At 44.0% G+C, this 15,578-nt stretch overlaps 2 protein-coding genes across 5 annotated transcripts in view; both read right to left on the bottom strand.

The window, feature by feature from the left end:
- nebl (nebulette) overlaps nt 1-15,578 on the bottom strand; it is a 251,171-nt gene that overhangs the window by 82,640 nt on the left and 152,953 nt on the right. The window lies entirely within an intron of this gene.
- LOC145357574 (uncharacterized) overlaps nt 1-15,578 on the bottom strand; it is a 69,995-nt gene that overhangs the window by 53,329 nt on the left and 1,088 nt on the right. For all 3 annotated transcript variants that reach the window (XM_080211083.1, XM_080211069.1, XM_080211076.1), the window contains exon 3: nt 10,373-10,462. In XM_080211083.1, the coding sequence (XP_080067209.1) occupies nt 10,373-10,447 (75 nt within the window). In that variant the 5' untranslated portion in view covers nt 10,448-10,462. The remainder of the gene's footprint in view (nt 1-10,372; nt 10,463-15,578) is intronic.

A 15,578-nucleotide genomic window follows, 5' to 3' on the forward strand; every position in this document is an offset into this window, starting at 1 on the left:
GAAGTACAGAATCACTAAAAACCTAGATATGGGTAAGGATGTTTCCGTCCCTTCGTCTGTACTTCAATATTAACATTTAAGTTACTAACACAGAGGTGATTCATCCCCCACTCCGAAGTGACATTACGTACAGAAAAACATATTCTAGACATTCATTCAGCCAGTCTGTTTCCAGGCAACAGTGAACAAATATGAACAGTCCCAACTGGATAACCACCAAAATTCCATAAAGAAATATAAAACTCATTTTTTTCTGGTTACAAGCAACAGATTTCTGATCTGTCACAGTAAGAGAAACTAAAATAGTGACTCTCTTTTCCCTCTAGTGAGCAGCAATGAAGAAGCTTTGCCAGCAGATTTCTGAATCCATCGAGCACACCACCCTAGGCAAGTATATATCAGAATGCACAGAAATAAGAAAAATAATTACAATGGTAGAAGGGAGAATGACAGGATGACCATACAACTGAGTAAAAGCTCAGACAAAAACAGGTCGGAGAGAGTGGAATTACCAAAAAAAACTAGATTAGAATACAGCAGCAAGTGAGAAAGATCTTCTCATACCAGAACAGCAGGGGGCAGTCAAAGGAAATACTACTACCACAAAATTTGACTCCTACACACCCATATTCGGCACTATATGCCACCAGGGTTCCACAATGGCATGTGCACACTTCCAGCGAGAGCCAAAACGCTGTTTTAATGAGGGCACATGCACGCCTGAGGGTAGGTAAATAGAGAGTCAATTGGCCTGTAAATGGCATTGCCATTTTGAAACTAATGCCATCTGTTAAAGACGTACAGCTGAGCATACACTGAGCAGCAGGAAGGACCCACACTAACAACAACTTGAGGTGAAGTATCAACTGATTCCTAATGCTCTTGCTGTAGTTATAAGTTTGGTGGTTTCCATGAGTTGTTTAAAGCTGCTGAAGTTTATAAGAAGTGGATTTTATGTTTACTTTATTCATTCCTGGAATGTCACTGGCTGGGCCAGCATTTATTGCCCATCCCTGGAGGCAATTTGAGAGTCAACATCGCTGCAGGTCTGGAGTCACACATAGGCCGGGCTGGGTAAGATAGGCAGATTTCCTTCCCTAAAGGGCATTAATGTATCAGATGTTTTTTTAAATTCCCAATATTGAATTCAAATTTCACCATCCGCCACAGTGGGATTTGAACCCAGGTCCCCAGAGCATTATCCTGGGTCTCAGGATTACTAGTCCAGTAGGCAATACCATTACACCACCACCTCCCCTAGGCAGGTGATGAAGGGTTTTGTCTTGACTAGAAGGAATCTGCACAAACCACATGGGTGCAGCAGCTGGCATTTCCCCTGGAATACAGAATGGCGGGGAGAATGAGCAAAGCAAGAGGAAGAGGGAAAGGAGGGCAGGAAGCCATACCTGCCCAGGATGATCAGGAAGTAAGCAAGCTCAGCAGGGAAGATACATTGGACAGTTCTGCTTCGTAAAGGGTGGCCTCACTGAAATCTCCCTTCTACTGCAGCACAACCGAAACCTCTAGCCAGAGGTTGCCAGAGAGAAGCAAGTGGACCAAGCATATTCCTGAGGATTGTAGGTTTATCTATGGCACAGCTAAGAACATAAGAAATAAGAGCAGGAGTAGACCATCTAGCCCTTCGAGCCTGCCCCATATTGCTGCATGTCAACTCAGATGTGTTGCAATGAAAAGGGATTCCTTTTGTCTAACTGGCATGTACTCACACGCAGAGAAGCACACAGGTCAAAACCAGATATCCAAGCAGTCATGATGGGAGCACATCTCCCAGCCTGCTGCTCTGCTCGAGAAGCACAGCGGGTGGCATGTAGCAGGTTTAGTGACCAGCGTCCAGCTGATCACAAATCTCCCAGAAAGTCGTCAGAGTCACTTCAGAAATCAGTGCAAGGCTTAAAATAATATGGAAATTCACATTTCTGCATCATTAACAAGCCTGGGATGGTATTTTCTGGGCTCACTTGTGCCCCCCCCCCGGCAGGAGAGGTTCCCACCAGCGAGTGGGGCGAGAGGCCACTGAGGCTCATCTGGGAGGGAGGTCAGGAGCAGGGGTTGCCCATTGGGCAGTGCCAGCCTAGCAACCTGGCACCTCCTACTTCTTCATTCACCAACTGCCCCACACATTATGTTGCCTCTGACCATCACAGCACCTGTTGTCACAACATAGAGATAAAAGCCAACATAAACATTTCAAAACAAATTTATAAATCAGACCACGCCATGACCATACAAACATCAACTAACAAACCTCATAGATCCCCCTAATGCATGTCTTCCCAATGCCCTTGCCTGTCCTGACGCTCCTATGCAGTACTTTTTCAGTGGTTACACCACCAACAAGCAGAAAGCGGCTGACCATCAGAGAAGCAAACTGCACATCAGCTTCACAGGGTGATCGTGAGGAGCTCTGGGCTGAGCAGGTTCCAGACTGCAAAATCTCAATAAAGGAGGCAGCAGTTTGATCTGGCTGCCTGACAGGCAGTAGCACGGGGCGCTGGAATGACTGGAGTGGAGGATGAATATCGTCATCCTGAGAGGTCAGCAGATGTGTGCTCCGTGGAGCCACTGCCAATTTCCCAGGCAAACACCTTAGCAATCCTGGTAATCCTTTGGAGTAAGCACAGTAACAGCATATCCACATCAATCCTTTGGAGGACAGATTGTGGAGCTGCTGTGGCACCCTGTTAACTCTTCACCTGCTCACCCTGAACACAGCATTTCTCATATTCACAGGGCAGGAAGCATTTTGCGCATTAATGCTCCATGGAGGCAGCTACCTCCACTCTATGTTGGGTTTGGTATCCTAGGAGTACAGATCCAAAAGTGTGCAAAGTAGACCCAGTCAGAACAGATCTGAAACTTGGTATATTTCTTTGGATAAGGTAAGAAGTCTCACAACACCAGGTTAAAGTCCAACAGGTTTATTTGGTAGCAAAAGCCACCAGCTTTCGGAGTGCTGCCTTTTCGTCAGGTGATATTTCTTTGGATAGCAAGGGGATCTTTTTGAAGAGGTAGGTGCCTCCGTTGAATTTGCCTTAAAATTTTATTCACAGTCCCAGAAGTGACACAAATCAAATCCCAATTGCTTTCTCTTAACACAAGGAGGAGGAGGAGGGTGGGGCTCTTGGTCTCACAGGGCAATTAGTGCTGTCCATACAGGTGCCAGGAAGCACTTTGTGCTGGAGGAGCGCACAGAGTTTCATGTGGAGAGACACAGAAGATGGGCACAGCACTCTCACACATGGAGGCCAGAGAAGCCAGTCACCATGAGTTAGAGGGGGGGCACAAGGTCCAGAGGGCACAAGGAGGGGGAAAAAAAAGGCAGGAAAACCAGGTACAATCCTGTCGGAAGGGTGTAAACAGACCTATGATGCTCTACCTCAATACAATGGAGAATCAGTGCCAAAGGCAACAGAGTCTAAGCTGTGAGGTAGTGACAAACATGTGTCACACGGTCCAGAAGCAACTTCAGCCACAGTCCATCGACCCGCATCACTCTCAACTTCTATGCCACAGGATATTTCCAGGGATCATCCAGATGCCAGTCTGGGAAATCCCAGTTAGCACCTCACAGCTTCACTCAGGCTGTAACTGATGCCCTTTTGCTCATGTGGGGGATTACATTAATTTTCCTGTAGATTGAGCATCTCAGATACAGACAGACAATTAGCAGATTTTCTTCAGGGGCAGGGGGTTATTGATTGGGGCTCTTACGGTAATGTGGATGCAAACGCAACGTACAGGTGGTTTGTGACCATATGAAATTCTTCCTTCATGTGTGCAAGGTCCCCTGGCAGCTGCCATGACTGCTTCATACGAAGGAATTCCCAACTCTCTCAGTTATGTTAGTCACCAATGCAGATCCTTTGGTAAGCTTCTCAGGGACAAGACATCCGAAAATGGATGAGGACAAATTCTTGATTAAAAAGGGAATTAATGATTTGTTTTATTCACTCATGGGAATGGGTGTCGCTGGCTGGCTAGCATTTATTATCCACCTCTAGTTGTCCTTGGAGGGCAGTTGAGAATCAGCCATATTGCTGTGGCTATATAGTCACACGTAGGCCAGAACAGGTAAGGGTGGCAGATTTTCTTCCCTAAAGGACAGTAGTGAACCAGATGGGTTTTTCCTGACAATCGACAATGGTTTCATGGTCATCAGAAGATTCTTAATTCTGGATTTTTTTTTATTGAATTCAAATTCCACCAGCTGCCATGGCGGGATTCGAACCCGAGTCCTCCAGAACATTAGCTGATTTTCTGGATTAATAGTCAAGCGATAATACCACTAGGTCATCGCCTCCTAGGCAGGAATGTGGTTTTGAGAACACAATCAGATCAGCCATGGTCTTATTAAATGGCAGAGCAGGCCTGAGGGGCCAAGTGACCTACTCATGCTCCATATGTTCATATGATTCCAAACCTATTCCTTAACTTTCCATCTTTACAGTGTGAAAATAACTAGCAACTTTTATACCTGGTATAATGCAAATGGCTGGCTGCAAGACTTTTGTAACAAGTCTCACAGCACCAGGTTAAAGTCCAACAGGTTTATTTGAAATCACGAAATTTCAGAGCACTGCTCCTTCATCAGCTGAGTTCACAAATAAATCTGTTGGACTTTAACTTGTGAGAATTGTTACTGTGCCCACCCAGACCAATGCTGGCATTTCCACATCAAAGCATTTGTAACTAAGATGAGTTGACTCTCTGTAGTAATATTTCATCCACTTTAGGAAATAATTTCTTTATGATGAAAACAAAGTTGTCTTTAGATTGCTGTTTTCTAATCATAACAAATTTTCTACATGGAACAAATAAGCAATTAATCAAGCAATTTAGATAGCATTAAACCAAATGAAGTGGATTACAACTATCTTTTAAGTCCTAATTATATCATTGCCTTATAATCTCTCTGACGTATTATTTTATTGCATTGTTAATTTTATGAAATCTATGTTAGTTAGAGGTAGCTCCCTCTCTGTGCCAACAGCTGATCTCAATACAGCTGTCAGTATTACCCCACATTATTGTTATATGACTGCATTCCGTCTTTAGAGTTCCTCTGCAGATGGGCCCGAGTCTCATTCAAATTGTTCAGGCCTGATTCTCAGCCGAAACCTGTAAAAAAAAGGCATCACAGCCTAATGTCAGAACAAGAATTAGGATAGAAGCCAAACCATGCAAGGGATGGGGGTGGGGAGGTTGGAAAACAGCCTTTAGCAAGAAGTAGCAGATTGGAGGCAGAGCAGGTCAATCCCAGCTGGAAAAGACTGGAGGATGAAAATCAGGAGCAGAGTCCAAGGTTCCTCAGCTGACCAAGAGAAGCTTGCTTTGAGTCGGACAGAATCTTTCAAAACGATAAAAGTATTTCTCATCCAAGCCTGATGCTGCTTGACAAAAAGTGCTTTTCAAAACCAAAATGATGCTGAGGTATGAACTAAATCATTTGCACTGACATTTCAATAATTATAAAGCCACTAGCCTGCCTCTGATGATGGTTTATCACATTGTTGTACGACACCCAAGATGAAGGCAAAACATTAGCAGTTTGTTGCGCTTATCCATTTGTATGGAGTATTGAAGTCCCTCAGGCATCTGTATTCACAGCCTTTCCTGAATCACAGGACTGGGCGAAGTACAACAAGCTTCATAAATATTGCTGGCATTTGTAGGGTCGTGCAGTACAACAATCAAACCATTAATTTTGTATTTAGCAGAACAAAAGTACATTCATTTCTTATCCTCATCATTTTACATTTATGGTGCTAATTACCCTTAGTTTTTTTTAAACTATTGGTAACGGCAGCAGTTTAATGCAAACTCATGAGGCAAAATATTAATGTCTGGAAGTACTTGCAGTGATGAAGGCTGACAGTGGATCAGAAAGCCAAGAAAGTGCAGCAGGTTTTGCTGTGGCTCATTTACTCAGTCACGGCATTACCATCCCATTTCCTGGTTTCCCAACCAATCGGTGCAGGCAGGAATGATCAACAACCCACACTGTCTGTCTAATTCTAATTTGTACAATTTGGTTAATTGCATATACTTGGAGAGATATATGATGGCAAAATCATTTCAAAGAGAGCGGTTTAAAGCTTTGGTGATTGGGTGGGGCGGGATGGGCATTGGGAAAGAATAGGAGCAAAATACAAACCTAGGTTCAGGAAGTTACTCAAAAAGTTTTGTTAGGGCTCCTTGATGCCACACTCTGTTGAATACTGCATTGATGTCAAGGGCAGTCCGCTCAACTCACCTATGGCATTCAGCTCTTTTGTCCATGTTTGAACCAAAGGCTGTAATGAGGTTGGGAGCTCGGTGATCCTGGTGGAAACCTAACTGAATGTCATTGAGCAGGTTATTGCTAAGCAAATGCCACTTGATGACCTCTTCCATCACTTCACTGATGATCAACAGTAAAGTTGATGGGGCGGTTCTTGTGCACTCACGAGGCCTGTCCAAATCCTCTTTAAGCCACTTGGCATCTTGAGAGTCGTAGGGCAGAATTCTCTAATTTTCAGGATAACTGCCCAGCCTGGCTGGAAAACAAGAGTGTTTCCTGTTGGTGCTGAGAGCATCTGTCAAATGGGATTCACCTAAGGCCATCTGGGGAAACCCACCAGCCCCACTGTTCCAAGATTGGGGCACCATTTTTAAAGCGCATCCCAATTTCTGTGCTCAGTCAAGCACCTCCACCTCTCAAAAAATGGAATGGTGCACCCACACTGACCAGGCAAGCACCACCAACTCCTCACCAGAGAGGGGCATACTTAACCCCCACTCCTACAGGCATCAGGGTGACCAACTGTAAGACCCTTGATACAACATAGAAAGAGATCCTTCAAACAAAACAATAAATCTCAGTATCCTGTTCTTTCCACATTGCCCTGTAATTTTTTCCTCTGTGTTGTTCAAAAATGTAAACAAATTAGCCTTTTCATACAAGTTGCCTTTTACGATGAGTCTTCAAGCCATTCTTCAACACTTCTCAAAGCAACTGGCTACGGAGCAATATTTATGCAAAGAGTGCACATTATCTACTAGTAGAACAATTAAAGTACAAAAAACAATTACTAACTACAAACCTATTTCACATCTATTATAATATCAAATGATATTTCACAAATTTATGATATTCTGTTGGCTCATATTCTTATGATTCAGTAAGCAGCCATTTTGCAGATTCTCTTTTTAAACCCAGATAAGTAAACAAGCTGAAAACTTTTAGGCGGGATTCTGACATAGAGGCGTCCAGTCATAATCCCACAGACGGTAGCTTTGCATCATTTGCTCTTCAGTCAAGCACATAGAGCAAATGTCTGAACCTACGGTTCTTCTCGTACTGAGCAGGATTACTACTGCAACAACACTCTCATCAGTAGGGTAAAACTAACCTGTCTCACAACAGTCTAACCCAGCTCACGTTACCTATTAGTGGGTGAACAATACAACACTTGGTGAATTCTGAAAACTGAAAACGCTCAAGTATCTTGGATTATTCACTTGACTGTTTTTCTTTAAAACCAATCACTAGAAACAGACATCTGTTTGTATAGTAACTAAATGTTGCTTTGCAGCTTATTGATGGAATGATTACTTTTCAACGTACGATGTTCGGTAATACACCACACACAAATAATACTCAGTTTACAAAGCAAATTGGAAGGGTATCAGAAAATGCACAAAGGATACATAATGTTGACCTGCTGAAAATATGAACATAAAATGCCATGCCACAGAAGGCGTCATTGGATTTACATATAAATTTAATGCGTATTGTGGAAGCATGGCTAGATGTTATACATATTGGAGAAAATTGTTCTAATTTGCAAAACAATTCACTTCCAGTCAAAAGGGCTTTGCAATTTCAGATCATTTTCAACCAAATGTTTGTTAGGATCCAAAGCTAAATTTCTTGGAATATACTCACCCCTTCCCACTATTTCCTGTGCTAGTTATCAGTGCTAGTGTTTGTTGCCCAGAAATTGATTTTGTATTCTTGGAAGGATACAGTCTTGATCAGAATTTATACTTGGGCACTTCTCGGAATAGCAGTCCCTGAGGGTAACAATCCTCTGGTAACAATGCACATCTCTCTTTGGAATTACATCTGCCTTTGGGCATCATTTTAGATGACCTCAGTTTTTCTTCAATGAAGCAAAACAAAATGACCACAGCTCCTTTTGCAGCCTGGATGGTCTAATGGACAAGTCATGAGCATACAGACTCAGAATAAACTTTTAGTCTGATCCCAATGTTATCAAAGGCTGGATATTTCAAGGAGGACCCCATATCTTCCATCAAAAGTTCCTCACACCTGCTTTAAAAAAACTAAAAATTACAACCCATAAGATAAACGATGGGATAAATCACTTTAACTGCCCAGTTTCTCAGCAGGCAGAGTTAATATAATTCCTTAAGAATCAGCACAGCCAACTAAAGCTCTGTTCAAAACGAACAGTAGGCTAGTACCTGAAAAAAACAGCCCCTCCCCAAATCATGTGTAGAAAGATCATGCACACTTCTAGGGACAAACAAGAGGTGTCCTTTACCTGTATCTTAAACAGGTATTAGACACCTTACATATGGAAATATGGGAGCCCCAAGACCCCTCATCGAACCATCGGCCCTATATAACTACCTCTCCTGTCATTCAATCTCTTCTATCACAGGCCTTCTTTTAACTTTGTCTCATTTACATGTGGATGCAATCCCCACCACACAATCACTAATCACTTGTCTGTGGATTGTCATCTCCCCAGGCCACTGCTAACATACCCGCTGGCTACTGCAACTCTTGTAGCAACAGTATCATGTGTTGGTGGGAAAAATAACCCAAAAATGAACAAATACTTCTGTGGCACATCAAAGACTTTGTTTGTAGTTTACCATAGTAACATTTCATTGAGATTTTCCACACAAAATTTCTTCAATTAAAATTGACTGATCCTTTTTGCAAAACAATATCAATTTATGTGGATGGAGACATTCATACAGTCGTGAAACATAGTTGCTGCTTGACACAAGATCGTACAGAACAGTAGTTCCATCAACTGGAGTTAGGTATTACTAATAATGTCACTGGTAACTTTCCCTCAGATGCTGGCATCCAGCAGACTTTATTTCTTTCTCTCAAATGATCAAGGAAAGCATTTTTTCTGCAATGAAATACAAATATTTAATGGAAAAAATCAGTGATGATTATTGTTTTACAACACTTTTGAAGTAGTATTCTTCATGCTGTCTCTATACATCTTAAATACACTGCCAAACATTCACACAGATCCTTTGTTCCGATCTGAAATCCAAAACATTTCACTTAATTTGCGTTATGGGTTTATATACCCACAGACTTCATGTAGCACTTCCTGCGAAGAACTGCTGGAACAGAACACAGTGACAAGTTTACAAGTCATTTTAATGAAGAACGGATGGTATGGAGTTGTTTGTGATGACTGCTTCCTAGGAACCAGTAATTTGTAAATACTGGCTAGAACTAAAAGAGAAAACATCTTAATAAATGCTTCAATAGGGGAAAAGCAGCACCTGTTTGCTTTTTATCTTCATACTATGACAGGTCATTTTAACCTTGCTTTCCTAACAAAAGCCAAGAAGTGGACAATTAAAATCAGGCTGCAGATTGAATTTCAGTGTACCTGGCCACAATGCTTTGTGGAACATCTATGTTCCGTCTCAGAACACGATCTTGATCTTTTGGCTGCCGGTCATTTTAATTCTCCAGTTTGCTCTCTCACTGGCATCTGTCCGTGGCCTGCTACATTGTTCCAATGAGGCTTAATGTAACCTTGAGGAAAAGCACCTCATCGTTTGATTCAGCGCTTTACAGTCTCTTGGATTCAACTATGAGCTCCATAATTTCAGACTGTAAATTCCCATCCCATCCATTTTGATTGCTTTCCTTTGTGCATTTGTTTTTCTTTTATTTTTGCTTTCAAACAGCAGCACACATTGCAGTGTTGATGTAAGCCTACTTGTGACACTAATAAATAAACTTTAAACTTGCTAAGAGCAAGTTTCTTACTCTCTTCACCATTCCCTTTGGCCCTATATGACTACCTCTCCTGTCATTCAATCTCTTCTGTCTATCACAGACCTTCTTTTAACTTAGTCTCATCTCACCTCTTGCTCAAAACCTATCACATCGCTAACTTCTCCCAGTTCTGATGAAACGTCATCAAAATGAAACATTAGCTCTGTTTCTCTCTTCATAGATGGAAGAGGAGGGGTTCTTGCTAATGACATACTCATTAAAATAAGCTTTCAGCAGTCCTGTGGCATGTTTCACATCACTTCAATATGGAAAGGAAGGTGAGATCATCATTTGGAAACTCACCAGTACGAATTGCAGATTTTGAGCATACAATGCCATTTTCGCAAATGAAGAGTGCAGATTCAAAATCTTCCCCATTGGTTATGTTAATAGCTGATACAAAAGAATGCATGAACAGTAACTTATAACATTATTGATGCAATACCAATATTTCAATATTCAATAAACTGCATTTTCCCTTTCAGTTCTCCTATCTGAATTTGGATCCTAGGTTCATACAGGAGGTTGGGACATGACAGGGGCTATGGGGAGGAACATAAGCTGTGTTAGGTGCCGCACGTGGGAGTTCTTGGTGGCGTCACGTCTCCCGAAGGTCCACATCTGTGTTAAATGTTTAGAGTTGCAGCGCTTGAGGGCCCGGGTCAGGCAACTCGAGGGGTGTTTAGAGGATGTGTTTCTGGTCAGGGACAACGAAGAGATAATGTCTAGGAACCATGAGCAGGAAGAGGTCCCAAGGGCTGAAGAGCAGGATGGGTGGATGACTGTTAGGCGGAAAAAGAGGAAGAAGAAGAATAGTCATGGTCCCCTGGCCTCCCCAGTGGCCCCCCAAGATTCATCGACAGGGGCACAAAAGGATAGGCAGGAGGGATAGAATGACTTAGAGGGACAGAAGGGGGCTGGCAAGGTGATAGTGGTAGGGGATGGGAGGGTCCAAGGCATTGACAGGAGGTTCTGTGGGCAGAGGCGTGACTCCAGGATGGTGGTCTGCCTTCCTGGAGCAGGGGTACAGGACGTAACGGAAGGGGTAGAGGGAATTTTGAAAGGGGAGGGGACCCAGGCAGAGGTAATAATACACGTAGGGGAGAGGGACGTAGGAAGGAGGAATAGGGTAGATGTACGTAGGTAATTTAGGGAGTTGGGGTCCAAACTGAGGAGCAGGACCTCCAGGGTGGCATTCTCTGGGTTGCTGCCTAGTACCAGCAGGGCTAGGAATAACGAGATCATGCAGCTGAATGCATGGTTGAGGGATTGGTGTAGGGTAGAGGGCTTTACTTTTGTAGACCACTGGGAGGTATTTATGAGAGAAGGGCAGCTGTATAGGAGGGGTGGGGAGAATTTGAATGGGAGGGGGACTAGTGTCTTAGCAGGGAGGTTAGCTGGTGTATTTAGGAATGGTTTAAACTAATAGGGAGGGAGGGGTGGGGATGTGGCTGATAGCTCATTAGACACTGGGGCCAGGAGAGAGTTGGATGAAAGGAAAATTATCAGGGAGAGGGAGGTTCCGAGGGACGCTGGTGGGTTGAACTGTGACTGTTTCAATGCGAGGAGTGTGACAGGAAAAATGGATGAGCTTAGGGCCTTGATGTTTGTGAGGAAGTTAGATGTGGTGGCAGTAACGGAGACGTGGTTACATGAAGGGCAGGACTGGCAGCTGAATGTTCCTGGGTATAAGTGTTTTAGGAGTGACAGAGGCAGGTTAAAGAGAGGTGGAGGGGTGGCACTGTTTGTAAAGGAGAACATCACAGTAGTGCAGAGGGAGGACAATATGGAGGAGTTAGGGATTGAGTCGTTGTGGGTGGAGTTGAGGAATAAGAAGGGAGAGATTACGATGCTAGGGGTATACTATAGGCCACCCAAAAGCCCGAGGTCAGTGGAGGAAGGCATTTGCAGGGGCATTTTGGATAGGTGCAGAAAGAATAAGGTGGTTGTAGTGGGTGACTTTAATCTTCCTGGAGTGGATTGGAGGGGGCCTACAGCTGGGGGTACGGAGGGAGAGGAGTTTGTAAAATGTGTTTTGGAAGGGTCCCTAGAGCAGTTCGTAACTAGCCCGACTAGGGAAGGGGCTATACTGGATTTAGTGTTGGGTAATGAGCCGTGGCAGGTGGTTGAGGTTGAGGTAGGCGAACATATGGCTAACAGCGACCACAAGTCCGTCTACTTTAGGATAAAAATGGAAAGGGATGAGTGCCGGCCGAAAGGGAGGGTGCTGAACTGGGGGAAGGCACGCTATAGCCGGATTAGGAGGGAGCTGAAGGACACTGATTGGGAGGGACTGTTAGCTGGCAAGTCCACGGTTGGCAAGTGGGAGGCTTTTAAGGGCAAACTGAAAACGTTGCAGGAAAGGCATGTGCCGGTTAAGCGGAAGGATGGGAAAGGTAGGATTAGAGAGCCGTGGATTACAGGGGGTATCGAAGACTTGGTTAGGAAGAAGAGGGAGGCGTATGTTAGGTCGAAACAACTGGGTACGGAGAGTGTGCTGGAGGAATATAGAGACAGTAGGAGGGAGCTAAAAAGGGGAGTTAGAAGGGCGAAGAGAGGGCATGAAATGGCTTTGGCTGATAGGATTAAGGAAAATCCAAAGGCATTTTACTCCTATATTAGGAGCAAGAGAGTGGTTAGAGGGAAAATTGGTCCTCTTAGGAACAAAGGAGGGGAGTTATGTATTGAGTCGGAGATAATGGGGGAGATCCTGAATGAATACTTTGCGTCGGTATTCACGAAGGAGAGGGGTTCGGTGTTGTGTAGTGTCTTGGAGGGAGCTGTAGATCAGTGGCAGGAAATATCCATTACGAGGGAGGAAGTGCTAAGGCTTTTAGGTAGCGTAAAGACGGATAAAGCTCCGGGGCCTGATGGTATTTAACCCAGGCTGCTTAGGGAGGTGAAAGATGAAATTGCTGGGCCTCTGGCGCAAATCTTTGTCTCTTCTTTGGACACAGGTGAGGTCCCAGAAGACTGGAGGGTAGCTAATGTTGTACCGCTGTTTAAAAAAGGTAGTAGGGATAACCCTGGAAATTATAGACCAGTGAGTTTGACATCGGTGGTAGGAAAATTAATGGAGAAAATACTTAGGGGTAGGATGTATGAGCATTTGGAGCGTTGCGATCTGATTAGGGATACGCAGCATGGCTTTGTTAGGGGGAGGTCTTGCCTTACGAATCTGGTAGAATTCTTTGAGGAGGTGACAAAAACGGTTGACGATGGGCGAGCCGTTGATGTCATCTATATGGATTTCAGTAAGGCATTTGACAAAGTCCCTCATGGTAGGCTGGTAGAAAAGGTTAAGGCACATGGGATACAAGGGCAGGTAGCTAGGTGGATTGAGAACTGGCTGGGGAATAGGAGACAGAGGGTAGTTGTTGAGTGGACCTTTTCGGGCTGGAGGCCAGTGACCAGTGGTGTGCCGCAGGGCTCAGTACTGGGACCTCTCCTCTTTGTAGTATACGTAAACGACTTGGAAGAGAGCGTACGTGGTGTGATCAGCAAGTTTGCTGATGACACCAAGATGGCAGGATTGGCGGATACTGAGGTGGAATGTCAGGTGATACAGCAGGATATAGATAGGTTGGTACATTGGGCAGAAAGGTGGCAGATGGCATTTAATCCTGACAAATGCGAGGTGATGCATTTTGGAAGGAATAATGCAGAGAGGAGCTACGTGATAAAAGGTAGACCGATTAGGAGTACAGAAATAAAGAGGGACCTGGGAGTGCAGGTTCACAAATCCATGAAGGTTGCAACACAAGTAGAGAAGGTTGTGAGGAAAGCTTATGGAATGCTAGCCTTTATAGGAAGGGATATAGAGTATAGGAGCTGCCGTCTAATGCTTCAGTTGTACAGAACGTTGGTTAGACCGCATTTGGAGTACTGCGTCCAGTTCTGGTCACCTTACTACCGGAAGGACCTGGAGACTCTGGAGAGGGTGCAGAGGAGGTTTACCAGTATGTTGCCTGGCATGGAAGGACTGAGTTACGAGGAAAGGTTGGAGAAACTGGGACTTTTCTCCTGGGAAAGACGGAGATTAAGAGGAGACATGATAGAGGTATATAAGATACTGAAGGGAATAGATAGAGTCAATAGTGAGAGGCTGCTCCCTAGATTGGGTACAATTACGAGAGGTCATGATCTAAGGGTGAGGGGGGAGAGAAGTATAATTTGGATATGAGAGGAAGGTTCTTCACGCAGAGGGTCATGGGGGTATGGAACGTGCTACCGAGTAGGGTGGTGGAGGCAGGCATGTTGGACTTGTTTAAGGTTTACTTAGATAGACACATGAGCGAAACGAGGATGGAGGGTTATAGTAGGGGGTATTAAATAGGGTCAGAGCCTCGGGAGACACCGGAAATGCAGACTTACATTGTCTTTTTATTCCGCAGGTGGCGGTCCACCTTGTTGTCAAACAAGGGGCATGCACACGGTGGGTCGTGCGTGGGCTGCTCTTGGAGGTTCCGGGAGTGGCCTAGTATTTCGTGTCGGTGTGTGTGCTTGATCCTGGACTGGTAGACGGGCGCCGCAACAGCTTGGTGACTAGCACTGCTGGCTGTGCAGATACATGGATTTGGGCCTGTGTCTGTGAGAGTTTGCACATTCTCCCTGTGGTTGCGTGGGTTTCCTCCGGGTGCTCTGGTTTCCTCCCACACCCCAAAGATGTGCTCTTAGGCTGATTGGTATACCAAATTGACACTATTCTCCCCGGAATCTGGCTAAGTTAGGGGTTCCACTCGCATACACGCAGGGCAGGGTAGGTGTAGGAGGATGCGGCGGCGTGGGCTCGTTGGGCCGAAGGGCCTGTTTCCCGTGCTGGGTTGTCCTTTGTTCTTTGTTCATGGAATGATACTAACACTTCATCCTAGCTGACTGTATCATCTCTGTATGGCATTATTTGGGTAGACTCAAAACACATCACTTCTCTGATAAGAGGCCATTAATCAAATTTTGTTCCTCTTTCTCCATAAATATTGCCAGGTGTGCTGAGTATATCAAGCATTTTGTGTTTCTTTCAATCAAGTACTTGTAACTGGGTGCCAATTTACAGCATAAACTGTCCATAACGCAACCAAAGTTGACTGTTATATTTAAAAGGACATCTGTAATGATGGTTCATGCTGTCCTTTCATATGGCCAAAACATAATACAGGAACACAGGGAAACTAGAAATTACAGACACACTACATCTTACCTTGAACTGCCTATTGTTGTACTAATGCAGAAAGGTCATCTAGGTGAATAGGTTCACCAAAATATAAGCAATAACAGGCTGTGGTAGTTTTTAAACTTATCCATATTTGAAAGAAACCCGGAGGAAAATGAGGAAAGTTACCAGTTAAATACATTAAATAATGGCATTTCAGAAAAATTTAAGTCAATAGTGATGTAGCATAATGCATTGCTAATCACAGAAAGGAATCTGATGTTTAAGCGAATAAAATTAGTAAGATATTTTAGCTATTACAATGATGAGTAGAGAGATGAGGGAATTTCATGTTTCAGG

Source organism: Carcharhinus amblyrhynchos, chromosome 2 (assembly GCF_965287045.1).
Source record: "Carcharhinus amblyrhynchos chromosome 2, sCarAmb.v2.hapA, whole genome shotgun sequence".
In the NCBI taxonomy this organism is placed as follows: domain Eukaryota; kingdom Metazoa; phylum Chordata; class Chondrichthyes; order Carcharhiniformes; family Carcharhinidae; genus Carcharhinus; species Carcharhinus amblyrhynchos.